The 27,011-nt window shown below is 35.3% G+C and overlaps 1 protein-coding gene across 1 annotated transcript; it reads left to right on the forward strand.

Annotated features, from left to right (window-relative positions):
* LOC143236386 (epithelial sodium channel subunit gamma-2-like) lies at positions 1-26,788 on the forward strand. Its single transcript, XM_076474650.1, has 9 exons — positions 1-231; positions 8,534-8,597; positions 9,736-9,866; positions 21,293-21,420; positions 21,996-22,153; positions 23,393-23,491; positions 24,291-24,453; positions 26,412-26,478; positions 26,725-26,788. The coding sequence occupies exons 1-9, from the start codon at positions 29-31 to the stop codon at positions 26,786-26,788; spliced, it is 1,077 nt and encodes a 358-aa protein (XP_076330765.1). The 5' UTR covers positions 1-28.
* The last annotated feature ends 223 nt before the right edge of the window (positions 26,789-27,011 follow it).

Here is a 27,011-nt window from a genome sequence, read left to right on the forward strand (position 1 = left end):
CAGATGACAGTGAACTCAGTATGATAAGATGGCTATTGTAATCTATATCAATAAATACGTGTTGTGGGCGTTAAGATTTATTTTGATTATTGTGTGTGTAATTTCATATATTTGGTTTCACATTGCACCATTTACTCAACGTTATCTACAATATTCCACTAAATTAGGCGTGTACGAGGAAGATGAAGAGGAATTAGCTTTCCCAGCAATCACAATCTGCAGCTCTGAAAGGTAAATATAAGTTATCTCTGGATGTCTTCCTTCTGCTGTAAGAGTTCTCACTCCTGCTTTTGTTGGGCTCGGATGACGTCCTCATATGAGTTTGTTTTTGTTTGATTTTTATAGCTTCGCGCAAAGCTGCACGATGGCTATCTGCGCTAGCCGTTTCTAACTTAACAGTGTAAGACAAGAGGAAAGACAACTAGTTAACACCACCCACCACCAACTCTTGGGCTTCTCTTTTACCAATGAATAGTGGGATTGACCGTACATTATAACGCTCCCTCGGCTGAAAGGGCGAGAATATTTGGTGTGACGGGGATTCGAAACCGCGACCCTCGGATTATGAGTCGAGCGCCTTAACCATCCGGCCATGTCGGGCCTTTCATATGAGTAACCCCAACTTCACTGAATAAGCTAAAACTGAAATCGTGAGAAATTTCAGAATATATAACGTAATTTGTTAAAGTATTAGCCCGGCGAGTAGAATCATGAATTCCAACCCTTTGTATCGCTGAAATCCAAGGTTCGATTGCTTTTGGTGGGCAGACTGCTGGTGTCCCGTTATGCAATTTTACACTAATAAAATGAGTAACGTTCTGTTGCGGTTATAACTTCTATTTCTTCAGAAAAGTTCGAACTTTACAGGACAATGCGCTGTACTGAACTTTTCTGTGGTTAAAACATTTTATAAAGGGGCTTGACATGGCCAGGTGGGTTAAGGCGTGCGACTCGTAATCCGAAGGTCGCGGGTTCGAATCCGCAAACATGCTCGCCCTTTTAGCCGTTGGGGCTTTACAATGTGACGGTCAATCCCACTATTCGTTGGTAAAAGAGTAGCCCAAGAGTTGGCGGTGGGTGGTGATGACTAGCTGCCTTCCCTGTACTCTATCACTTGAAGATTAGGGGCAAGCACAGATAAATAGTTCTCGAGTAACTTCGAGAGAGATGAAACAAACAAACAAAGCAGAAGGATAAGTTACACGACAAATTTCTAAAAGTAATAAAAAATATGATGATATTATTAGTGATTTAGCTTATAAAGGTTTTATATCGGTTGGTTCTTACTGGGATAATGTGTATGTTTTATCAAAAATCTATAAGAACAGATGTCCTAAATAAACCAACAGTTCCAAACTGAGGTACCTATGACCAGAAAATGGCAGGTTTTTCAAATTTTCTTGAAACATTTAAATACGAATACGTGTTAAATTCGCATAGGAATACGTATTTAATGATACTGTTTATTATAAAACATATAACGATGCTATGGGATCAAAAGTGACTAACACCCTGACACCTCGTCTCGCAAATTTGTTTTTATGTCACCACGTACTGTACTGTACTATGAGTTTTAAGCCTGTCAAATACCATAGATATGGTGAAATCTTTATTATCTCTAACGTAAAACAACAAATCTGTTTATTTTTAAAATATGTAGACAAACCTCATAGATATCATTTTTATTATTACTTGTATATAACGTTAAAATAATAAATAAATAACACGCAGCGTTAAAATAGATACACGATTAAAAACATTTCAAAAATGTGGGTTCTACATGTTTCGACGCGAAAAACGTGTAGAGTCCATATTTTAGAAATGTTTTTAATTGTGTATCGGTTTTAACGTTTGTATTATCTGTTCTATGTTTAAACCTTATAGTTGTATTTAATCTATAAGCAAAGAACAGAATATTTTCAAAATGTTTTTTCTGAACTTAGATATTAATAAGTCTAGATATCACCTAAAAGTTCTTGTCGTTTTGAATTAAACACACAGCTATTGAAGAAGCTATCTGTGCTCTGCCCACCACGGTTATTGAAACCCGGTTTTTAACGTTGTGAATCCGCAGACGTACTAGTGAGCCACTGGAGGGCCGTAGAAGTAGGAACAGGTCATAAACTAGTGTAAACAGGATTGTATAGTCATGTTGATAGTTTCATACTTATTAATTACAAGAATAATTTGACTAATGTTGTGTTATAAAGCGTATCATGTTGCCATACGTTTTATCATTTTTCTGAGGAAATAGAAAGTATAAAAAATATTTTGTTAAAAATGATTTTAATCTTTTATTGCCCCAATGATTCAACAGTAAGTCTGAGAGCTTATAACACTAAAAATCGGATTTTGATACCCGCAGCACGGAAAGCACAGATCGTCAGTTGTTTTGTTTTTAATTTCGCGCAAAGCTACACGACAGCTATCTGCGCTAGCTATCCCTAATTTAGCAGTGTAAAACTAGAGGGTAGGCAATTAGTCATCACCACCCACCGCCAATTCTTGGGCTACTCTTTTACCAACGAATAGTGAGATTGACCGTAACTTTATAACGCCCCACGGCTGAAAGGGCGAGCATGTTTGGTGTGACAGAGATTCGAACCCGCGACCCTTGGATTAAGAGTCGAATGCCTTAAGCACCTGACCATGCCGAGCCTCGTCACTTGTTTAGCTTTGCGCTTTTCCATAAACAAACATCTTTCATTAACTAGCAGTATTTTAAAACGTTTTCAAGTTAAGTGTACACTCTTCTCAAGGGATCTTTTGATGGCACCCCGCTAGTACAGCGGTATGTCTCCGGAGTTACAACGCTAAAATCAGGGGTTCGATTCCCCTCGGTAGACTACGCAGATAGCCCGATGTGGCTTTGCTATAAGAAAAACACAAACACACATGTATTGATGTGTCTAAACTGACATTTTATTTGAAGAAAATAAAACAGTATCCCATATTGATAGGATATGGACATTTAATGTCAGTTTCCATTTATAATGAGAAATAAAATAATCTTGGAATTAAATAAATCAAAATTTTAATGCGTATAGTCTTAAAATAACCATTAAGGATTACGAATATTTTTTTCAATATAAAGGACAGAATTGATAAACTTCAACACTTGTGTGTCCGTTATGAATATGTTTTTTTCTCGATGTGGACGAGATTATGTGAGATAAACCACGCGACGTTTGGACGCTTTTCAGAGCTTCTTATGAAGGCGTTTCTCAATTCTAATACTTGTCTACTAGTAGTTCTTCAAACATCTAGGTCAAAAATGTGATGAAAATTCTCAAAAACTCAACTTTACCATAATATGTACTTCCAACAACAAACTAGATACCAGTATGAAAGAAATTCTGGCGATTAACAAACTAAAACTTGAGTCGAATTCATTAACAATGTTTATATTAATTTCGTGAAATGTTTCTCCAGGCACCAGCTAACATCTAAATTACTTCATATAATTAGATTATTTATTATTCATGTGTGATAACCTTGACGGAACATATGCATAACATTTTTATTTAATGTATTATTCAATTATTTTTAATTCTAAGAAATTAATTATGAAAATGACAATTTTATACGACCAAAGTTTGTATCACTCCTTCATATAAACAGTTCGATTTACTTACCTTCATTTGCTATTTATCATAGTCTCCACACTGTTTAGTATACTTAGGTTAATTAACTTTAGAAGTTTTAGAAAGAGTCATCAAAGATATGATAATATAAATTTGTGGCTATTTTGCATAGAGTATCAGAATATAGAGATTGATATGAATCGTAAAAGACTTACATGAAATACTGAGTATAATATCAAAAACAAGTTTTGGATTTCGTTTTGAGTACACTGTATACCTATCGTAATAAGAGAAGTTTAACATTGCAAGTCAATATTATTTGTCGTGTGAAAATCAAGCAGTATCAAGCGCGGTGTTAAAACAACGGTTGGATTACCCTCGTTTTAAAAACACATTTTCTCAAAACTTATTGTAATATCAGTATAAGTTATATATTACACAAATTAGATGAGATTTTTAGTTCAGTGTTCTTTCAATACAATAAATGTAACGTATGTGATTCTTAAAAACAAAATACATTACGAACAAAACGTTGATTGAATCTCCCAACAAACTATGTAAACAAATATATTGTACACGAATAACACACTATCTATCGCCTTTTAGAATTTAAAGTACAAGCAACATGAAGTGAACGTAATATCAGAACTTCAAGTTTCAAAATCGATATAATTATCAATGAAAACTTGGTAGTGAAACTAAAGAAGAGTGTATAATAACTTGTCAACAACACATTGCTAGATTAAGCACTGTAAAAATTTTCGGACAGTAACATGGATTTTTAGGCCTAACTTGGACATGATGACAGACACACTAGTGATTGAGATGATATTTATATTAGCTAAGTGTTTTCTAACAACTGTTCAATTGATGAGGTATAATTTTTCATCAATTTTATCATATCACAACACATCAAAAATAGTGTAAGAATTATTATTTGATCACTAAACCTTGCCTTCTTAACGAACGAGTAAATCAACCACAGTATCAACGGGTAAAAGACAATATTAGTTGTCTTTGGTAATAGCCAATTACATTGGCCTCAATGTATAATTTATGTATCCTAACAAAAACAAAATAAAATTGACACATATGAGGTTGCGTTGAGCCTTTCGTCTAAACATAAAATTTAATTTCAATAACTTTTTAATAAAAGCTATTTCTTGCACTGAGACATAAACAAATAGAAAGTTTGTGAAAGATAATCTTTGTCAAATGTGACGAATTGAATAAACATATTATTAAATAAGTTAATTGTAAGATTATTATTCTAAGGAACCTGGTCCACATGAAGTAAGTATAATGTTAAAACTATGTACATTTAAATATATTCTGTGAGGTATGTAAATCATGTTATGAATTATGCATAATACTGAAAACCTCGATGAATTGGAATAAAATAAAAAAACTTTAAAGCTTTATAGAAAAAGAAGAAAAAAGGGAAATATGCTGTAAGTATCACTTAAAACATGAGAAATTCATTTTTATCACGAGATCCATTGAAATTAAAATGACGAATGTTTGACGGCAAGAAATTTTTCAAAAGCTGTTTTATTTTAGAAGCTTGCAGTGTTGAAAGTTGAAATATTTGACATTCGCGCCGCTATCCACCTGAACGAGTCCCACAATTTCAGCTGTGTGTGCTTTATAAGATTATCAGTTAGTTCCTTCATTAAGTTTTACACCAGAAAAAGTTCTTGTGACAGAGAGTGCTGCTGGTTGGCTGTCTTCCTCTAGTCGATAGTTTAACGTTATAAATGGCTGTACTTGAACCCAAGGAGGCTTTGGCCTTGCCGTTTGATTTGAGTGCATTTTCAAGACACCATTCGCACTGAAGATACCAATATCAAAATATCAAATATTTAAATATCGCAATTTTGAACAAAGTGTTATGATAACGTGTTTGAGAGATACATATTGCAAGTGTTTTTAAATCAAAATTAATTTGAATGAGCTTGCCTATTTTTTAGAAGTCTAGCATTATCAGGTGGCCAAGACTCTCAACTCGTAATCTGAGAGTCGTGGTTTTGAATCCAATTTCTGAACATGCTTCCTCTATCAACTGCTGGGGCGGTATAATGTGACGACCATTTTTACTATTCGTTGGTAAAAACGTAGCCCACGGGTTATACTGGGTTATACTTGCACGAAATTCAAAACAAATCAAACTATTCTTCAAGACCAGAATGAAAAAAAACAGTAAATAAGATTCTATAATTAGCTCTTAAATTCGCGTTCAGTACATAATATGGTCAAAGCACTAAAACAAAAATAAATTAACTGGTTTTTATAGATCAAGATAGCAGACGACAAAAGTTTGGGAGTTAAGTAAGGAAAATTTGTTTCAGGATATAGAAATATGGTCGCCAGAGAGACAATTATTCATTCCTTTTGTATAAATATTATGTAGAGCTGGACTTGAAGGTATATTTTAAAACTGGATTTATTTCGTCGTGATTATGCTTAAGATTTAAACATTGACGGATTGATATAAACGTATTCTTCCTCAGATATCTTACAGTAAACTAGTTCTCTTTTTTTTAGAGAGTTATTCCGTATCCTTATTTATATACAAGTTTCTTTTAGTGGTTGTGCGAGAAGCTTCTAACACACCGGTTTCATATAATTTTTTGCAAGAGTAATAGACACATTATGTATTTTTACCTTCTAGTTTTATAAATTAATATTTATTATTTGAAGATGTTATTGCCCATTGAAATAGTGTTTGTAAAACCACAAGCCTGCAATGGAAACTTCTGTTTCGCAGCAAACCTGTGCTATATTTAAGTATCACACAAGAAGTGTAAAAAAACAAAATGCTAACAAAAGATTTTTTTGTTTTTTTTTACAATACAATGGCACAACGGTATGTCTGCAAAACTATACTTCTAGAAAGCGGGTTTTGATACCTGTGGTGGACAGAGCACAGATAGCCTTTTGTGTAGCTTTGAGAAAGGTTGATGCATAAGAACTATTCCAAATAAGCAAATTAGTGACCACAAATTCTGCAAGGTTGCAGTTTCATTTTTTATGAGGAAATTTTCTGAGATTACTTATCGTTGGTCCATTTTTTAAATTTCATTTTAAAGTCAATATATTAATAAATGGATTCTAGACTTCTACAAACTGTTTACTATAACTCCAGACTCCTGCAAACTATTTTTACAACTCAGTGAAAAAGAGTGCCTAATAATTTTTGTAACAGAAAGGTACGAGTTATGATGAGCTACATAAAAACATATTGGGATACAAAAAGCATTCCGATTTAAAGTTGCTACTTGAAGTGAATCAATAATTTAGTTTGTAATATTAAAAAAAAAAACATTTCAACATATATTTTACACTCCCCTTGAAGTATAGTTCGATTACATTTTCTCATCAATTGTTTGACCTCCGAACAGTTAATATTTCAGTTTTAAAACGTCTTTAGTGCTATTAGAAAGTAAAAAAAAAAAAAAAAGTTAGCCCTCTGGGTAGATCAGCGATAAGTTTGAAGGCACAAAGCCGACAGAACATTATTTAACGTAGAGCCTAAACAAAGCAATAAAATTATCTTAGAGTTAAATTTACCTCTCATTCAGGTTTATAATTGATTATCTAAATAATTGATAAAAATAGAGCGAAAGTAAGATCAATTTATTTTCCTGAAACCTACCGTGCAAGAAAAGTTTCACACTGAAATATTCTATGGAGACTAGCTGGTTTATTTTGAAGCAATTAAATATATATCATTTTTGATTGCACATATCAAACCGATTAGTTAGTTTGTTTGTTTTTTGAATTTCGCACAAAGCTACTCGAGGGCTATCTGTGCTACCCGTCCCTAATTTAGCAGTGTAAGACTAGAGGTAACTAGTCATTACCACCCACCGCCAACTCTTGGGCTACTCTTTTACTAACAAATAGTGGGATTGACCATAACATTATAATGCCCCCACGGCTGAAAGGGCGAGCATGTTTGGCGCGACGGGGATGCGAACCCGCGACCCTCACATTACGAGTCGCACGCCTTAAAACGCTTGGCCATGCCGAGCCCTCAAACCGATTAGAGTTTAACTACCGTATTTTCCGGTTAATAAGCCGAATCGCCGAATAAGCCGAGGCCAATTTTCAGCTCTGAAAATGAGGGTTTTTGCTTATTACCGCCCAATAAGCCGAAGCCATTTTTAAGAAGTGACAAGTTTCTTCAAAATGATTTCTTAGTGTCGTTTCAGCGTCAGCATGCATGTTGTGTGTGATCATTGGCGTTCTGTAGTAAAGCAGAACGTGTCGTATTGAGACAGAGATGAAATCAATATGTCATTCGTTATTGGCTCCACTCACTGTAATTAGGTAGCCAATGAAATTCCAGAAACAACGTTTCACTGTAGTCTTAACGTGCTTTGCTGATGGGACAAAATTACCGCCTATGGTAATTTAAAAAAAAAAGAAACATTTCCTAAGAAGAAGAAATTTTCGAAAGGAGTGATCGGCCAATAAGCCGACCCCCAAAAATCAGGTCCAAAATTTAGGGCCAGAAATTCGGCTTATTAGGCGGAAAATACGGTATCTCCAGTTATAAACTTATGGTGTCATTTAATCAGAGTATGCGTGAGTCGTCGTTGTATAACATTTTGGACACGTAAAAGTGGAATTTTAAGTAAAATTTAAAATAGTTACTTCCTGAAAAATAAAATATTGTACGAAACATATTACTTAAGATAGAAAAAATGTCATAACAATGTTTTTCAAAACCTAGTTTCGTATTAACTAGTTAGAAATTTCATGTCACTTAGCTTTCACTAAGAAGTTTCATCTAAAATGTAAACATTTATAAATTGCAATCTGAGAATCCAAATATAAATAAAGACAGAAAAAATATTTTTGAAACTGTAATGTATTTCACTGTATCAAAACGAACGCAAGTAATACATTATTAACATGATGTGAATTTCTTTCTGATTTCTTAGGTACAACATTTCCTCTTTGTGTCTGAAAGGAAAAGAATGCAACCATCCTGAAGAAGATGATTTGGTGAGGATCTATAACTTTGGTTTTGTTTTATCAAATTATAGACTGTTTTCCTCGGTTAAATTACGCTTTTTATGTGCATTATAAACTAGTGAAATTAATTCTTCTGTCCTTAATCTATTCTTTAGAAATTTTAAGACGAAATTCAGTAAAGTGTTTTAACAAGATTAGCTTTAGTGTGGAATAATGTTACATTTTGTCTTTCCATAATATTGGGAGCTTCAATTTCTATAATCCAAACTTTTAAATTCATTTCTTAATAATATTTGAATATTCTGCAGTTTTCGGAAACTTGAATTTTAATTGTCACATTACTAGATAAAGTTTTGGAAACTTAAATAATTAGATCGTCTGATTATCTAAACACCATGAGTAATGTTTTAAAAAGCGTACTTCAGTCCTTCTTACTACATGGCTAGGTTGTTAAGGCGCTCGACTCGTAACTTAAGAATCGTGGATTCGAATTCTCGTCACACCAAACATGCTTGCCCTTTTAGTCGTGTGGGCGTTATAATGTGACGGTGAATCCCATTATTCATTGATAAAAGAGAAGCCCAAGAGTTGGTGGTGGATGGTAATAACTAGCTGCCTTCCCTCTAGTCTTACACTGCTAAATTAGGAACAGCTAGCGCGGATAGCCCTCGTGTAGCTTTGCGCGAAATTTAAAACAAAACAAAATCCTATTACGTTATTCACATGATTGTAAATTAGCAACCTGCTAACGAGGTTGCATTCTCTGATTCTCTTCTATCTGTTGGAAAATACGTGGTCTGAAATGTATTGTGTGTCGTGAAATAAACTACAAACATATCACGATCCATGCTGTGTAAAACACAGTAATAAGAAATATAATTATTACTATTAGCCTCACAAATACAAAGCGTTATTTAGTAGACGCCAACACTTATGATCTGAGGGCTACTCCTTTGTAATTGTTGTTATTTCTTTTTAATTGGTGAATGATTAGTGCAAATTTTTATTGCTTTAGTCTTAAAATATTCAATCATTTGACGGTTTACATTCACTCGAATTGTAATTCAAATAAATCAAATAACAACAAATTTCGACAATATTATTGAAATTTTTAATAATAAAAAAATACGAAGACGACTGAAGTAAGTGTGTGACAACAATGTTACAGGAGTGGAAGACTGTGTTAAACTGGAGCAGGTCCATGGACGAGAAACTGACCTACGATGAACGAATAAGCTTCGGATTTTCATCTGAATCAATGATCCATCACTGCTTTATGAAAGGATACGGGCTTTGCAAGTAAATTTTCTATATTTCTACCTATCTTTACCCCAAAATTTTGTCATCAGATTTCTGTTTGTTTAAAGAAGCTAAAAATTACAGCATAACATCAATCACAGTCATCAGGCAGGCCGTGTCACTGCCTATGTAAGGATGGTTCGGATTGTTCATCAAAATGGTATTTCAAATATCTCCTCAGTAAATAATCAGAACCTTACAATAGTATATACTGTTTCCTTGTATAACACGTATCAATGTAATGACTGAGTCACAAGTTCTGGTAATGTCTGTAAACATCATAGCAGAAGGTTTGAATCTCTTGTTCTTCTTTCTCCTGCTTCTTTTGTTACATGATAACTAAAAATCCATAACAATGGCGTTAACCAATTTCACTGAGGTGCCATAGTTTCAAAAGTAGTACCCGATTTTATAAGTTTTATGAAAAAAAATCATATTCTAGCGTAAACATTACCCCTTGAAGTTTGCTTTTTTACAAAAAGTTTGTGTTTGGTGAAATGTTTCAGTACAGTTTGACACATGAATTACCAGCCAATGATAGATAAACAATAAATATTACAGTTGGAACTTCACTGTAATTAGAACGTGGTTGCAAATACAACCTTTCTATGCTTATTGAAACACTGCATTAAAGAACAAACAAACAAGACAGTAGGTGGATAACATGTGCAACGTCCCTACATAATAGCACAAGGAAGAATTAATGTATAGCAATATATACATAACTATCCAATTACAAATGAGTTTAACGTATTCTATTTCTTCTGTTAACATTTTACTACACTGTATACACTGCAATGTTTATTGTCTATCTATTATTGGTTACCACTACTTATATAGACAGGTAACTATTTACAATATGAGAAAACCACTTCTGATATTACGTGTTGATAACATATGTAACAAAATGTTTACTTTTTCTTGTTCCTGGGCAGAAAGTGTTATTTCCCGATTGCTTATGCCTAAAGTAAATGGAAAAGGCCTATTTCTCTCTTCAAACTTTGCTTTTGTGACCTGGATAATGAACTTTTTAAATTTACCCTTTTCAAGAACATTTCAGGTAGATTCAGTAATAAGTAGCTGATAGAGAATTTTCAAGAACTTTCTAGAATATGTAGAACCCACGAGAATTTTCAAGAACCTTTTAGAATTTTCTAGAACTTTCCCTGGTAATATATATACAGGGGGCTCACCACTCACCACTTCAGTTTAGTTCTCGCTGCCTAAGTGAACACATAGACCTATCTGATTTTATCAGAGATGGCATCAAAAAGCTGCAAGCATTCTCCAGATGCATTCTGCTATGTATATGGCCAATTTATCAAGACAAGAGTGAAAAAGTATTCTGTGATAGTATCTGCTAAAATGTGTGAAGCCTGCAAGGTATTCCGGCATGCCTGTCAGGGATTAAGACAAACCCTGAGCACCTCATTTTACCTGCAAGCACTGCAAAAAAAATCCTAGAAGGTAAGGGGGACAATTTTTGCTTGGTTGAATAGTAAGATTTTATATTATACAAATTTTAAACATTTTAAAATTTAAATATATTTTGGTGCACCTCAAAGAGGAATACAACAGTGTCAAGACCTTGTTAGAAGCCTTGAAGTATGATGAGTATGGCTGGGAAGTTATCGGATACTTTAAAATGGTAGCATTCTTGTTATCTTTGCTTTTGGGACAGCATGGACACCGCAGCTCACTACAACAGGAAGCACTGGCCACAACGAACCGAGTTCTCTGTGGGGAGGCACAATGTCAAGTGTGAGCCACTAGTGGACCTCCAGAAGTTGTTGTTCCAACCATTGCACATGAAACTGGGTCTCATGAAACAATTTATCACAGCTCTTGATAAGGAGTCTGCAGTCTTCAAGTACCTTCGAGACTTCTTCCCTAAGCTGTCTGAGGCAAAGTTCAAAGCTGGTGTCTTCAATGGGCCACAAATAAAGAAGATCCTGGAGGGCGCAAAATTCCCCAATAAGCTCAGTAGAAAGGGAAAAAAAAGCTTGGGACAGCTTTGTCGCAGTGGTTCAGGGCTTTTTTGGCGATCACAAGGCCGAAAATTATGTCGAACTGGTTGAGGCTCTGGTGAAGAAATACGGCAAATTGGGCTGCAGGATGTCTCTGAAAGTCCATATCCTTGACGCTCATCTTGATAAGTTCAAGAAGAACATAGGAGCATACTCAAAATAGCAAGGCGAACGCTTCCACCAAGATGTACTCGACTTTGAACGCCGCTACCAAAGAGCGTAGAACAAAAACATGGTGGGAGACGATATTTGGGGGCTAATACGTGAAAGTGATTTATATTATAGTCGCAAATCTCGAAAACTACTCACTGTTAAACATTTTTGTATAAATTCAGTGTAAATACATGTAAATCTTGATTTATATGTTGTTTTATTCAGACCTTATGCAAACGAAAATGTACAAATTTGCCCGTTTTTACACAGAAAATAGGTTAATTTCTAAATTTCATTATCCAGGTCACAAAAGGAAAGTTTAAAGGGAATAATGACCATTTTCTGTACTTGTACAACATAAGCAATTAAGAAATAACACATACTATCCAGGAACAAAATTTGTGTTACATAATGTAATTTTACATCACTCGTTCATAGAAGTATAAGGACATGTTTTGCTTGCAGCTTTACTAGAAGTTTTTTTCTAATAATAATAAAATGCTAAATATGAAAATATCTCAATATAACTTACTAAAAATGTATGTTGCACTGATCAGAAAATTGAATGTCATATACAACTAATTTTAAAAATAATAACGTGCTAATAATCTGAAGTTGACACGCCATAGGGCTATAACTCTCTTCGTGTGTAAAGCAAAATTCTCTTTGTGCAATACTATTAAATTGATACCTCTAAGACTATAAAAATATTTTTGTAATGTAATAAAACAATTTTCTGTAACGCATAATGTTGTGTATGTAATGTTATATCTACGTAATACTATAAAGACTTATTTTTTTTAGTGCTACTAAACTATTTATGTGTGAAAATATAGAACTGCTTTAATACTGTAATGCTATAAAACAGTTTATTTGTAAAAATATAAAAAACTATCCCTCTGTAAGGCCATAAAATTTGCATCTCTTTGTTATAGAATATTTATGTTTAGCTCATAAAACTGCTCCTCTGTGATACTATAAAATGTCTCTGTGCAACGCTATAAAACTATCCATTTCTAATACTATTAAACATATCTTTGTGTAATGTTATGTTACACTCCTGTAACTCTATAAAATTAACTCTATGTAGTACTATAAAACTGCACTTCTGTAATACTATAAGATTGTATCTATACATGATATAAAAATATATATGTGTGATGTTATATCCACCTGAAGTGGATTCCTGTACGTGGTAAGAGGACTTCTCAGAGAAGGTTCTGTACTTTTAGTTTACCTTCTCTGGGATCTGTACATCCATCCACGTGTTTATCGTGTGTTGCGACCCGTAAAGGGGAGAGAATCATGGTGGTTGAGGAGTCTAACTTAAACAAGCCACGCTGGTCTTAAATTTCTGTAGACGGATGGCTTCGGCGTGGCCCCCCAAGGTCAATTAGCTGGTCCTGTTGGGCTAAGGTAAATTGAGTATTAGTGCTGAACGTTTTCAACGGATGTTGTGGGCATTGTGGCTGATGCTGGTGTTTGGATATGGTGCTCACGATACCATGGCGTTGCTGCAGTGTCATTCCTTGGCATTTTAATGCATCCTCCAGTAGAACTCTGTGATGGGTGGGATCAGTTGGCACTCAGTCCTTCTCCTTTCATTATGGATCCCTTAAATCCATATAAAAAAATAAAGCAAAAGAAAAAACAGCTCATTAGTAAACGACCACGTCTTGAAAACTGAACTGCAGTTTTTACCTTATTCTACACCTGTTTCTCATTTTCTTATATTGCATTCTTTGTCACACAAACCTTTAGGGCATATGTTCCCCTTTTTATTCAGAAAAGATTAAAGGAGATTGCTAACTCTCCTGAGAGAGTTAAGAAGCTACATTCCGGAAACGTCTTGGTGGAAACATCTACCCCAAAACACAGTGAACTTCTCTTGAATTCGAAGGCCATTGGGGATATGCTACTTTGGATTCTGCACGAAGAGTTATTGTTGAGAAAGACTTGAAGAACATCTCAGAGTCAGAGATCTTTGCTGGTTTTTATACCCAAAGAATTTCTGCAGAGGCGTATCTCCATTTGTAAGGATGGAATTATGATTTCTACCACTGACCTAATTTTGACGTTTACGTTACCACATCCACCCGTCATTGTCAAGTGAAAGGCAGGTCATATATTGCCAACACTCTCAGAGTTTCCAGTGCCAGTGGTCCAATCATTGCAGTAGCAGAGATCACGACACCTACGAGTGCGAACTGAGCTCTCACTGTGTTAAAAGTAGTCGCTCTCTTACTTTCGTTCTTGTCCTTGATAGGCGGAGAAAAAATAGATACAGCATTTAAAAAACGTTAATAACATTTCTTACCCCATTGCTCGGAAATTACTTTCCCCAACTTCATCTCGGACACATGGTGCTGCCATACGTTCTACTGCTACAGTGGGAGTGCAGACTAATATTTTCGTGCCTCCAACAGAGTCATTCTCAAATCATGTGAAGAGTCTTTTGCCCTTTATGGATAAATGAGTTGACAAGTCCATGTCTACTTCTGTCTGTGTCCCCACCATTCCTTTCAGTAACTGCCCTGGTACACTTCTTTTGGACCCAGCTTTTGATGTCTGCTCGAGTCCTCCGTCTTTGGCTCCGAGATGAAGAATGATTATTCCTTCGCGCCCTCAGTCACTGGAACCTACATCTACTGACAGATACTTGCTAATTAGATCGGGGGCATGATTCATGGAGGTGGACAGACCTGCTTTTAATAAGGAAAAATAGCGTGGTCGTAAACCAAATTGTTCTCCATCTAAGTAAAAACGGCCACCTTTATACAGGGGTTTCCGTTCCAATCTGGATGACATTATGCCCTTGACTAATTTTTATCGTCCTCTATATCTTTCTTTAGAGGAAACATTTATGAAATCTACTGATACAGTCACATTTTTGCAGTTTTTTTCACATTAGATCGCAGGTTGTGTGATGGACGAGAGCATAGAAAGGTGGCGCTGTTGGTCAACCAGCACGTGCCAGCCCTGTCTGTGCAGCTCGATAACCATTAGAGGCCGTCGCCATCCGTGTTTCTTTGAGTTGTACTATCATTATTTGTTCTCTCTAGCTGTCTCCTGGAGAGACATATGATCAATCAGACTTTGATGCTTTTGCTGAAGAGTTGCTATGTCTATATTTTTAGTCCTGAGGATATTAATGAACACCTGGGGTAGTGCTGATATTGATGTGAGGGGTCATTCTGTAGAGTGTATGCTCTCGAATCACAATCTTTCTCTGTTTAATATTGGATCTTATACTTATTTTTATGCATATGATCAGTCTTTTACTGTCATTGATCTCTTTATCTGTTCCCCTTCACTTTTCTCTCGCTTTTCTTGGATGGTTTACAGTGATCTACAAGGCAATGATCATTGTTCTATTGTTTTGTGGAAGATTGGCTGTGGGCAATAACACCCGACCGAGTGCCTCAGTGGAAGCTGGAAACCAGGCCAACTGGTTATCATTCACTGCTCTCTCAGAACTTGATTACCTTGTCATCTGTCTTCCATCAATAGATGACTGCATGGGAGCAGTGACTGACTGTATCATCTAGACCAGGGGTGTGCAACAGGCGGCCCGCGGGCCACAACCCGGCCCGCCAAGCCATTTAGTGTGGCCCTAGTTGTTGTAATCTAACCATGTGGCCTGATCTGTAATCCAACGCAAATGGAATATTTTTTAAAAGCATCGATCCTACGGGATTCCCAGGCTTCGACTCGACAAACTTCTAAAATTATCTTTGCTAGAGAGGAGCAGGCCGAATTCGATTGGTCGGCCTCCTTAGGGCATGAATAGGTGACGTGCACTAGCACTATTGTCTACGACTCAACGTCATGTCCTGAACCTCGCCTTCGCCCGCTGGCGACAATTTTCCCTAACCTCTGCTGTCCGTCATTCATTATTGGTGAAACTTTTATTACCTTTTACAGTTACTACAAGAGATTGAAGGTAAATTGATTATTATTTAGCATATTGTTGTGACTTTACTGAATTTATTAAAATTTTTGCTTTCAGATGCATCTGATTCTATGTACAGTGTGACCTCGTTATTCGCGGGGGTTACGTTCTTTACCCTCCCGCGAATAGCGAAAAACCGCGAATATTGGACGCAGTTTTAAAACGTATATGTATGCGATTATATACTATATGAAATGCTTCCCAAACACTAATGATACTTATACTCATTGATGCAGTAATAATGTAGCAATATTGCATACTGTTATGTATTTCACTAAATTGTACCGTGCGTTACCGGGCTGTGCTTTGCCGTTTGCGTTGTTGGGGAAGTTGAGGCAGTCAGCCAATAGCAGTCCAATCTTGTTTCGTGAAGACGACAATTGAAAAAAACGGCTTGATTGAGTAAATACAACAGAAATCTCCTCGAAAAGCCCTTTCAGTCTCTGTGACCTACAAAATCGCAGTTCGCGCATAACCCGCGAATATGCGGGGCCGCGAATGGCGAACCGCGAATAGGCGAGGTCACACTGTATTTTGCTATTCTCAATTAATTTAAGTACTGGAAGGCTATGATCGGGATGCCAATTTAGAAACATGTGTTTCTGTCCATAAGAGGTTCCATGTGTAAATAAATTCTATGTTTTTTCTACTTTGCTATTTTCGTGAGAATAATTTTTGTTTTGATTTCAGGGCTAGTAAAATGTCAGCAGTTAAGAAACGAAAAATTGATGATGAGGGAAGGTTATTCAACAGTGAATGGTGCACAAAATATCTTGTTGTCCCACATAATCAAGGTGTTGTCTGCCTCGTCTGTCAAACTACAATTGCAGTCATGAAAGAGTACAATATTAAGCGACATTACGCAACTAAGCACTCCTCCCAGTTTGATGAAATTGTTGGTCAGGCACGAAAGGACAAAATTGAACATTTAAAAACATCCATTGAAAAGCAACAAGGTGTTTTTACCACTTTCAAGAAAAATTCAGAACTGGTGACAAAACTGAGTTTTAAGCTTTGTGAATGTATGGCAGAAAAGGAAAGCCTTTCAGTGATGGAGAATTTATTAAAATTGTTTAACAATATTCACAGAATATGCATGTCCAGAGAAAAAATATTTGGTGGAGCAAACTAGCCTTTACCGCTTTACTGTCTTACGCAGGACAAAAGATCTTTCAGAGGACATCAAAGAAACTTTGAAAGAGAGATTGAATTCGTGTGAAGCTTTCAGTCTGGCTTTGGATGAAAGCACTGATATCAATGACACATCCCAACTTGTCATTTTCATCAGAGCTGTTACTGTAGGCTTTGATGTTTTCGAAGAGTTTTTAGATATGGCAAGCCTTTCCTCCACAACCACAGGACAGGATATTTGTGAACAAGTGCTTAAGGTTGTAGAAAAGTTTGAACTGAATCCTTATAAATTATGTGGTGTTACAACAGATGGTGCTCCTTCCATGACAGGTAGGACAAATGGATTCACCAAGAAATTTCTAACTGCAATTGGAGCACAAGACGTAGTTGTAAGCCATTGGATTATTCACCAAGAGAGCTTGTGCACCAAAGTTCTGGATTTTGCAGAAGTCATGAAAAATGTCGTCCAATGCGTAAATTATATTCGAACACGAGGATTAAATCATGGACAATTTAAAACTTTTTTAGATGAGCTGGACAGTGAGTATTCAGATGTTTTGTACTTCTCTGCTGTACGTTGGCTTAGTAGACCTGCTACTTTGAAGCGATTCTGGAATCTGCGAGAGGAGATTAAGTTCTTCATGGAGAGCAAACGTCAGAATGTGGACTTCTTGAGCAATGAGAACTGGCTGAATGACTTAGCATTCCTCACAGACATTACACAGCATCTGTCTGATTTAAACTTAAAACTACAAGGGAAAAGTCAACTTGTGAATAAGTTGTTTGAGCATATTTGTGCTTTTGAGAAGAAATTGGAAATTTTCCAGGTTCAGTTGAGAAGAGCCATATTGACCCATTTTACATGTCTTGCAACCAGGAAACTGGAATTTCCTAATCTGGATTGCACCAAATATGGAACCAGTGTACAAAAGCTGCGTGATGAGTTTGCAAACAGATTTCCAGATTTCAGACAAACTGAAATTAGATTGAAATTGTTCGCTCAACCTTTTGATTTGGCAGTGGAAGACAGTCCTGATGATTGCCAAATGGAACTTATTGAACTGCAGGCTGACATGGACACTAAAAGGAAATTCTCTGAAAACAGTTTGCTAGACTTTTACAAACTCTGTGTACGTGAAAAGTTTCCCAATTTGTCCCGTCATGCACAAAGAATTGCCTCCCTTTTTGGTAGCACCTACCGCTGTGAGCAATTTTTCTCCAAAATGAAGCTCATCAAAACCAAATGTAGAAGTCAGCTGACTTATGAACATTTGACCAGTCAGTTAAGAGTGGCAACCACTTCTGTCAAAGCTGATATTGACAAGCTCTAAATTTCAAGTGTCGCACTAAAATGATCACTCATGCAAAAATATAAAATATTATTGCTTGCATTTTGAGAATTTTTTTTAATTTATTGTGCATGTGCACGAATAAGCTTGTTTTTTAAGTGGCCCCGCTTGATTGATGAAGTTGGTTATATGGCCCACCGACGAAAAATGTTGCACACCCCTGATCTAGACATTTGCTCATTCTATTCCTAAATCCTTGGCATGTTTTCCATGGTATCTTCGTCCATGGTGGAGTTCTGTTTGCCAGGAGGCAAGGAAGGCTCAGAAATAATCCTGGGATACCTTCATATGGTATCTCTCTCTTTCTAACCACATCCTTTATCAGTGGTCCCACGCTCACTCAAAACCAAAGAAATCATTACTACCGCCAGTTTCAAAATAGTTTGAGGAAATATTCTGAAAGTATGTAGGAGATATGACTTCTATCCTCTTTCCATCTTACTCTCCAGTGGCTAGGAAGTTGCTGATGTACAGAATATTGTCGATACGTTTGGTGAGAACATTTCTCATGATCCAGTGTTTCTGTTTCTTCCCCTGCCTTCTTGGTTATCAATTCTCGTATTGAGTAATCGTATTTTTCATTTTATGTTGATCGTCTCTATGACTATAACCGCCCCTTTGCACTGGTGGAACTCAGATTTATTCTTCATTGGTCTGTCAGTACATTTGTTAGAACTGATGATATTCACAATGAAATTCTGTGATATATATCTCCTGCCTCTCTTGCTATTTTTCTGGTTGTTTTCAACCAAATCTGGTAAGAGAATGTTTTTTTCTGATGCTTGGCCCCGGACTATTGTCCTCCTTTTCTCTAAGCCTGGAAAAGATCACAAGATTCCTTCTAATTATTGCCAAGTTGCTTGGACTAGCTGTCTCTGTGAGATTTTAGAAAGGATGGTTAATGCTCATCTTGTTTGATTTTTCAAATCAAACAACTTTCTCTCGCCAACTCAGTGTTGGTTCCATCAATAGCGCTCCACCATGGACCACAAGACTTGACTTGAAACATCTTATTTTCGCGTTTTTTGACCTTAAGAAAGATTATAACACTACGTAGAGCTACAGACTTTTGCAGGATCTCCACTCATATAGGTTACTTGGCCATTTGCTCATTTTTATCCAGAACGTTTTAAATAGCCAGGCTATTCCAAGTCTGTATAAGTTCAACACTTTCCATCCTTTTCCACAGGAATTTGAAGCCCTTCAGGGCTGTGTCTTGAGTGTCATATTTTTCAGTATCAAGATTAATGTTGTCACTAACAGCTTCCTCTTACTTTTGCAAAAGTGCTCCGTGTCGACGATTTCCACATCTCATGTTGGTCGCTGAATTTGAGATTTACTGAATGGCAGCTTCAGATTGTCCCCAATCAAGTGTTGAAGTAGACCACAGCAAACAGATTTACCTTTTCATTCTTGAGAACCGTTTGCATGCACTTTTGTCACCAATGGAGTCCATGAGACAAATTTCTTGGGGTTTATCTTTCACCATAAGCTGACCTTCATTCCTCTTATCAAGCAAGTACTACGTGTCAAGTATACAAGGGCACTGAAGTCCTCCATGTCCTCTTCCACCTCTTTGAGAATGGATTAATGTTCTATGCTCATGATCTATCGAGCTCTCATTCGATCCAAACCGAAATATGGGTCTATGGTCTATACTTCTTCTAGAACCTCGGTCTTGAAGATGCTGGACCTCATTCACCATTTGGGGTTTCAGCTCTGCATAGGGGAACGAGCTCGCTGACCCCATAGGTAAGTCCGTCTATATATATGTACTACGGTCCTATATTTAAGGCTCAGTTTCTCGCCATTTGGCAGTCGACTTAGAGTGAACAACTTATTAACAAGCTTTTTCAGATCAAACATTATGTTCTCTTTGGCCATCTTGTTTTCGTAAGGATAGAAATAAGGAAGTTGTCGTGGCTAGGCTAAGTATAAGTCACAGTTTTTAACCAATCGTCTTTTTTTCACTGGGACTGATACACCAATGTGTGGGATTTGTAACATTCAGGTCACAATAGCCCATTTTACTGTCGTGCTGTTGTTACAACACTAAGCGACGCCACTATTTCAGACATGTCCTTTCCACGGGTATACCCTTGACATTGGAGATGGTGAAACTGTCCAGCTTCCTTGTATTTTTAGCTTTTTACAAGCTATTGGCCCTTTAAATGAGATGTAAATATTCTTACCCGAAGTTTGGACAATTTTTCGTTCTAATTTGACCTATTTTTACATTTTACTTTTACACTTTTTACAAGCTGTTTGGCGCAGCTAGCCGAGTTCCTTTGTACCAGTAAACGCGAAACAATCAACCAGCTAATGTTATAAAAGTGACCCCTTGTAACGCTGCAAGGATATATTAGTGTAATGCTATAAATATGAATTTGTGTAGTGCTATAAAATGTCCATATGTAATACTATAAAACTATATCTCTAACACTGTAAAACATTTTTGAAATACTATAAACTGTCTTTATATAACGCTATAAGACCACAGCTTTGTAATACCATAGAACTGTTTCTATGTGATACTATACAACTGTTTTTATGTAATGCTATAAGACTGTTTCTGTAAGTTACAAAAAATTCTCTTTTTGTAATGTCGTAAATTTGTCAGTTTGTAATTTGTGAAACTATTTATTTAAATTATAATAAAACTGATATATTGAAATGATATAAAATGAATCTAAATTTAGCCAAAGTTTTACAGAACACTTACTGTACTGTTTTGTTTTTGAGTTAACTTTTGTTACGCTCAATATTCGTACACTTTAGAATACAACAAACTAAAATAAAGTCTAAACTATGCAGGTTTTCGACTCATTATTATGATTCCTTATTTGGCAACTGTTTCACGTTCAATGCTGACTGGGGTTTGGCCAGCGAGAGAGTTGGATCCTTCCTGTACGAATCAACGTTTCCTGATTTAAGCTTGAAAGGTATGTTTTTTCTGATCTTTATAATAATCGAGAATATTGAATGTTACTAAAAAAAATACAAACCATTTACGTAAAAGACAAAGAAGCAAGTGTTTGAATAGTCATACTTGCATTACTGTAAGAAACAGGAATACTAAAACTTCTTACAGCTTAAAAAGAAGACAATGTTTTAACACAATAAAAAAAGTTTCAAACCATATGAGTTTATATTAATGATTCTGAATGCTCGATATGTAGTTTTAGTTAACTGAGGAACAGGAGACGGAAAGATAAATAAGACGTAGGATAAAAACGTGATTACTTTTAGTGAATAATTAACTAGATTTAGTATTTGTTTTAAAGACAGAGAAATGAGTAATGGCGTTCTTGGGCTCTGAGTCGTGTTAATTTTCAATGAAACACAACCAATTTGCGAAGTTCATACTCCAAAACAGTGGATTAGCGAATTACTGAGACACTGAGATCAAGACCAAACACTCAATAAGTGTAGTATTCAAGGGAGTTTCATTTTCTAGTGATGAAATTTTACTGAGATATATTATATAAACCAATTAATAAATATCTATGCCATTTAGAGAAAGAGCTAAAGATAATCATAGCTTTCAATGAGGAAGATTACCTGCTTGTTCCCATGGTACATATATTTTTTCATCCTCCTGACATCGCACCAAACTCGAGGTTCGAGACTTTCGAAATTCACGCAGGAAGTGTTCAGAGCTTCGTTATATCTCAAGTAAGAGTTCCTTGATTCGAAACGTTTCCAAGAAACGTTAGTTGTTGTTTTTTTCATAACTCAAACAAACATTTTTGTAGACATCGATTGATTTTTTAATAAACGAAACCCTACTCATAATTTGTTTAACATAAAAAAATTGGAATAATTCAAGTAATATAATAAAGAAAACAAATCCGGGAAACAGACCATAAAGTACAAGATTTTATAACTTAACTACCCACATTTCCAATATAATAGAGCAGCATGTGTCTTAAAAGTGCAACACGCGATCAAATTACCTACATCTCTCACACAGGGCATTAGAAAAAACACACACCTAAAATACGCTCATCTCCCGTACAATGTCATATAAGAACACGAGACTTAAGTACATACGTCTTCAACAAAACGCACTATAACAATACATGTTTATGTACCTACATCTCTTATGCAACTTCCATCTATCGACAGTAACCTGGTGTAGTTGTTTATTAGTGTGGACCTCACAGTGGACTACCTACACTTCGTCTACCTATTGACAGTAACCTGGTGTAGTTGTTTATTAGTGTGGACCTCAGAATAGATTACCTACACCCCGTCCACTTAGTGACAGTAACTTAGTGTAGTTGTTTATTAGTATAGACCTCAGAATAGACTATATGTATACCTACACTCCGTCAACCTATTGGCAGCAACCTGGTAGAGTTGTTTATTAGTGTGGACTTCATCATGGACTATTTACACTCCGTCCTCTTACTGACAGTACCCTAGTGTAGTTATTTATTAGTGTAGATCCACAATGGACTATCTGCACTCCGTCCTTTGCAGCGAATGAAACCGAGAAGTTTAGAGTAAATCCTTAAATTTACCAGTTGTCCATCGTAAAACAATCTAGTGTAATGTTTGTATTAAATGTTTGTCCATCGTAAAGCAATCTAGTTTAACGTTTGTATTAAATGTTTGTTGCTAAACAGATAATTTTACAGTGCTATTTTCACTGCGATTACACAGAGCTCGTGTGTCTTCAATATATCACAGTGTACCATTAAGTACAATATCTGAACAATAAGGTATAGTCATAAGACAATCAACACAACAAAGTAACATGTAAATTACCAGTATTTCGTGAACACTTAGTTTGATAAGTAACGTCATTCTGTGGTATGTGATATAGTGATTTATGTATGAAAGAGAATGTCATGGCATTATTCTTTTTGTGGAGAAATTTTTATTTGATAATTTACGTATTTATTTTAGACAACCTCCGTGAAACTTCCACCCCCATACACGACAAACTGTATGGACTACAACGCTATAGGAAGTTCTTCATTCAGAAAAGGAATTCTGTCACAATTTGTAAGTAAAGTATTTGAAAACAAAAGCTATTTATCAGTGAAATATTTTTGTCTTTTAGCTAAACTTTTAATTCTCGTTCTTGTGAACTTTTCGTATTGTTTTGAAAAGAGCAAAAGTACTTCTTAGAATTTCGATTTACTGAAATGTTATTAATGTCCTCCAGTGGTGTCAAGTTGTAGTAAGGTGTTTCAGAAGTGTCAAAATGCGTTAAATTGTTCTAACAGTGTCATGTTTTAGTAAAGTGCTTAGCCGTGGCATGTTGTAATAAGATATTCTAAGAGTGCAAAACTGAAGTAAAGTGTTCTAGCAGCGCCAAATTGTAATAAGATGTTCTAGCGGTGTCAAAATATGTTTTAGTGATCTTATGTGGCAGTAAGTTGTATGAGCAGCTTATTTTGCAAAAAAAAAATGTTTATAAATGAAGATATAATTTATTATATATTTTTTCAAATAATACAAAGTATTAAAGACGTTTTATCTTTTTCATTGTTGCCTCTGTTTATTGTTTTATTGTTTCATTTGTTTTATAGTAATATGGCCACAAAAAATTCACTGATACTGTTATTTTATTTTTCATACGCTCCTGTAAAAAACGTTTAATATGTCCTTAATTTTTTTAATTCATTAAGTGTACTGAACTAAGTAAGACTTGCAAAAACCAAGAAAGCGTTTTTCTATAGCTAATTTTAAATGATTTGAAGTCTATTAATAATTGAATAAAAAACTAAAAATAAACCGAGTCTTTCGCGACGGAAAAAGTTAATTAGTGGTAAATGAAGATTAGGTTTTATCATTTTAGCTCTGCCAGACAGAATGCGAAGCTAACGAAAGTCTACACCACTGTGGATGTATATTTCACTTCACTCGTGATGGAGAATATAGAATTTTAAGTGATACATACCCTTATACTTTCGAAAGACAACGAGTTGAAAACATTGAGGTTTGCTACGATACTATGAAAAGTAAGAAGGGTTAATATGTTCGTAAAGTATATAGGTATCATTTTGATGTGTAAATGTTTATAATTAAATACAAATGATTGGATATATAATTATTCGTTCAAATATATTACTTGTAACAAGTGTTAAGAATTAGAAATCTTCAACCAACTAAAATAATCAAAACTCAACCATTAAAAAGTTGGTTTAGCAGCAATAAGTGATTTACAGAGTTCTTTTAAAATATGGTTAACATTAATTTTCTTTTGTTGGTTGTTCGTAGTTAAGCACAATGGTACACAATGAGCTGTCTGTGCTCTGTCTCTCCACAAGTATCAAAACCCAGTTTCTAGCGTTGTAAGTCTGTAGACGTAATGCTGTGCCACTGTGGGAGTAATTTTCTTTAAATAAAAAAAAACCTCCTCGGTGGGTACTCTTAGCTTACAAGGTTAAAATTCTGGTTTCGATACCCACAGTGATCAAATAACAGATAGCCTATCGTGGAGCTTTGTGCTTACTAACAAACAAACAGATTTTGAAAACGAATGTAACAACCATCATAAGAAACGATTTGCCGATTATTGTATGACACTCTAGACAGCGTAAGTTTACCTAAGTTTTATTTAAATCAACGTACCCCGCTAGTACAGCGGTTTATTTCCGGGTTTACAACCCTACAATCAGGGGTTCGATTTTCCTCGTGTTCAAGACGTAACTTTAATTAACTATATTTTCAACCTATTTGCAGAATGTTTTAAACGGCTCACAAAAATTCATTCACTCTAAATAACTGTTTGTTTTGTGACGGTCGAACTCTGAATTTTAGCGTTTATAATATCTCGAGCTTGCCGCGTAGCCACTGTGAAATAATTCAAAATAGATAATTAAAAACAAAGAAATCTAAAATAGTTAAAACTACATTAAAAACCGTTATAATTATTGTCTTCCTCCCAACTTTAGAAATCTTATTAAAATGATGAATTTCCATTAGTTAGTGAATGTCATTATCGTGATACATAAAAGTGATGAAATGTGTTTTAAACGATGTAAAAAAGGCTAATTTATGAAAGTATTTTCACACCATACGAAGATATACTAGAAACTAATAATTTATGTGTTTGTTTTTTATTGAGACGTATTTGTAAACTAATTTTTTGATTAACTTTCCGATACATTCACTAGAACTATTGAATCGTCTGATGGTTTTTACTCATTTTACTGACCCTTGTCATCCCATCTTCTCACTCCCACATGTTTTTTTTATTCCCAGTAAAGGAATATTATGTTCGCGTGTTTCGTGACCCTCTCGAATATGAACAGAAACAAGATATTTGCACGAAAAGTGTGAGAATAATATTCATGAAGTGGCGCTGAATAAAAAATAGGGGAGATGGATAAGAATAGCTTACTTTCTAAATATGGATAAAAAATTCATGTGTCTGTAATATTATAAATATCAACAAGTACTTAAACATGCAATACTTATAAAATAAAACAACAAAATTTACATGTTTCGTTTGGGACTAACTAGTCATCATAAGAATAAAATATCCATTAATACACAGGCCTGGCATGGCCAGATTGGTTAAGGCATTCGACACGTAATGTGAGGGTTCACGGGTTCGAATCCCCGTCACATTGAACATGCTTGCCCGTTCAGCCGTGAGGGCGTTATAATGTTACGGTTAATCCTACTATTCGTTGCCTAAAAGAGTAGCCCAAGAATTGGCGGCGGGTGGTGATGAATAGCTGTCTTACACTGCTAAATTAGGGATGGCTAGCGCAGATAGCCCTCGTGTACCTTTGCGCGAAATAAAAAACAAAAACAAAACAAACCATAAATACACATGCACAAAAAACTGAGGGTACTTTAGTGACATCTAGAGGTAAATCTGTATCATAAATACCATAAAAATTGAAACTATATCAATATTACCTCTACTAATCACGATAAAGAAAATTAAAAAATGTGTTTCTTTTAGACTGCTTTGACAATGAGACGACCGACGTGATAGGATTTTGCAAATCTATTTGCAAAATTCCGTGTAGGTAAGTCATTTTTACCACACAATCATCCTTTTATAGATTTATATTATTTTACGGATTTGAAGAAAAACACCCCCAAAGGTGGACTTACCTGGTCCGTTTTCTCACGTAATTAATGAAGAAATAACTTTGATGATTACTTTATATCGATTAACTGAAAAGTATAAAAGCAGTGAATTAATTAGTTGTTTGTGCAAAGAGAGCGCTGTTATATCAAATGCTGCTATTATATCAAAAGTACCTGTACAGGAAGTGGCCACTACTGGCTTATTCCGATCCTTCTCATCAGCAGGTTAACATTAAGAATGGCTAAACCTGAACCTTGGGCTCTTTGACCTAACTATTTAGTTTGTGTTTCATACAGGGTGCCCTCCCAATTGAAAATATTACATTTTAGCTTTGAATTTCTTAACCACAAACATGCTAATTTATTTTCTAATATTTTTTTTCTTCCTGAAGACTAAATTGATTGTTAAAAGGTTAATAAAAAACGAGTGGGTAAACACAATAAACACGATAGACCTAAAGCATTACAA

The sequence above is a fragment of the Tachypleus tridentatus genome, chromosome 13 (genome assembly GCF_004210375.1).
Source record: "Tachypleus tridentatus isolate NWPU-2018 chromosome 13, ASM421037v1, whole genome shotgun sequence".
In the NCBI taxonomy this organism is placed as follows: Eukaryota; Metazoa; Arthropoda; class Merostomata; order Xiphosura; family Limulidae; genus Tachypleus; species Tachypleus tridentatus.